General features: G+C 54.5%; 1 protein-coding gene across 1 annotated transcript; it reads left to right on the top strand.

The window, feature by feature from the left end:
- Window positions 1–415: 415 nt before the first annotated feature.
- On the top strand, window positions 416–1,345 carry LOC134057298 (olfactory receptor 14J1-like). Its single transcript, XM_062514290.1, has one exon. It carries the CDS (start codon window positions 416–418, stop codon window positions 1,343–1,345), a length of 930 nt encoding a protein of 309 aa, XP_062370274.1.
- Window positions 1,346–2,151: the final 806 nt, after the last annotated feature.

Below are 2,151 nucleotides of genomic sequence, written 5' to 3'. Positions count from 1 at the left end.
GAGAACAATAAGAACAATTTCTCTCAGGTCTGAATAAACCAGGCAAAGAAAGAAATCAGCACAGGGTCCCTTACAGGCACCATCAGTGTCGCTTTTCCAGCCTCCTCAGGGTTGCTCTGACTTTGCCATCAGAGCCTGCAGAGGCAGAGCTGGCCCTGGCAGTGCCCTGTGCTGGGAGGGGTCTGCAGGGCAGAGCTGAGCCCCCAGGGCTGGGCTGGGCTCTGGCAGCACTGGCAGGGCCCAGCCCTGGGCACAGGGAAGCAGCAGCTGGCAGGGAGAGCTCCAGGCAGCAGAGCCCTGGGCAGGCAGTGGGGGGAAAGTGACACCAAGCTGGGCTGGGATATTTCAAGTCATCTCCAAACCAAACTATTCCATGATTACTGTTCTTACAGATCCCCATGCCAAGACACAGCAAATGTCCAACAGCAGCTCCATCAGGCACTTCCTCCTGCTGGCATTGGCAGACACGCGGCAGCTGCAGCTCCTGCACTTCTGCCTCTTCCTGGGCATCTCCCTGGCTGCCCTCCTGGCCAACGGCCTCATCATCAGCGCCGTAGCCTGCGGCCACCACCTGCACACCCCCATGTTCTTCTTCCTGCTCAACCTGGCCCTCACTGACCTGGGCTCCATCTGCACCACTGTCCCCAAAGCCATGCACAATTCCCTCTGGCACACCAACAACATCTCCTACTCTGCATGTGCTGCTCAGCTCTTTTTCGTGGTATTCTTCATTTCAGCAGAGCTGTCCCTCCTGACCATCATGAGCTACGACCGCTACGTGTCCATCTGCAAACCCCTGCACTACGGGACCCTCCTGGGCAGCAGAGCTTGTGCCCACATGGCAGCAGCTGCCTGGGCCAGTGCCTTTCTCAATGCTCTGCTGCACACAGCCAATACATTTTCCCTGCCCCTGTGCCAGGGCAATGCCCTGGGCCAGTTCTTCTGTGAAATCCCACAGATCCTCAAGCTCTCCTGCTCACACTCCTACCTCAGGGAACTTGGGCTTCTTGGTCTCAGTGGCTGTTTAGCTTTTGGTTGTTTTGTGTTCATTGTTTTCTCCTATGTGCAGATCTTCAGGGCTGTGCTGAGGATCCCCTGTGAGCATGGAAGGCACAAAGCCTTTTCCACCTGTCTCCCTCACCTGGCTGTGGTGTCTCTGTTTATCACCACTGGCACATTTACCTACCTGAAGCCCCCCTCCATCTCCTCCCCATCCCTGGATCTGGCCCTGTCAGTTCTGTACTCGGTGGTGCCTCCAGCTCTGAACCCCCTCATCTACAGCCTGAGGAACGAGGAGCTCAAGGATGCCCTGAGGAAACTGATGATTGGATCAATTCAGAAATAATAAACTATCTCTCATGTACTGCTGAGCATTACAAGCTTAGCCTTTTAAATGCATTTTCCCAAATTTTTGTTGGTCTGTTTTCTGATTCTTTTTCTACTATTGCAGTGTCATTTGTAAAATCCTGTATTATTTCTCTTAGCATAAATGCATTAATATCTCCCTTTTGTATTGAAATAAAAAGACTTTCAGAAAGTTTGTTCCCTTGGCATTTCAATGTATATAAGTTACTTCCCTGACTTGTATGTTCAGGATGCTTCCTGAGCCATTCTTGGCCTCTGCAGGGGCAGTTCTTGTGAGCAGAGGTGGAGGTTTGAAGTGACAGAGAGGGAGGCCAGAGGGACATCAGTAAAGCTCTGGGAGCTCCCAGGGTCAGAGGGAGCTGGGGAAATGGGGCGTTGGAAAAGTCTGCCAGGGAACCAGCACAGGTCTGTGTTAGGGTAGGAGAACTGCAGTGGGGGTGACCAAATCCTTGGGGGGCTGGGACCACCCCTGGCAGCAGCAATGAGATTTGTGTGCCCTGGCTGTGCCTGCTGTCCCTCCCAATGAGGCCCATGAGAAGACACCAGTTCCTCCCAGCCCCAGGGCTCGTGGCCTCCTCCCCAACCCCAGAGAGCTTTGGAGGGCTCCTGCTGCTCTCCTGCCCTCACCATTCCCACCCCACATCCCACTGCTCAGGACAGCCACGAGCATCCTGTGAGGCCACTGCTCCCCATTCCCAGGGGATGGGCTCAGGGCTTGTCTGTCCTGCCTGGCACAGACCAGGCAGGGCTTTCACAGCCAAATTCCACACTCCATTTCCACCTGGA

The sequence above is a fragment of the Cinclus cinclus genome, unplaced genomic scaffold (assembly GCF_963662255.1).
Source record: "Cinclus cinclus unplaced genomic scaffold, bCinCin1.1 SCAFFOLD_32, whole genome shotgun sequence".
Taxonomy (NCBI): Eukaryota; Metazoa; Chordata; class Aves; order Passeriformes; family Cinclidae; genus Cinclus; species Cinclus cinclus.
The sequence above is the reverse complement of the archived record's forward strand: the minus strand, read 5'-3'. Positions and strand labels throughout refer to the sequence as shown.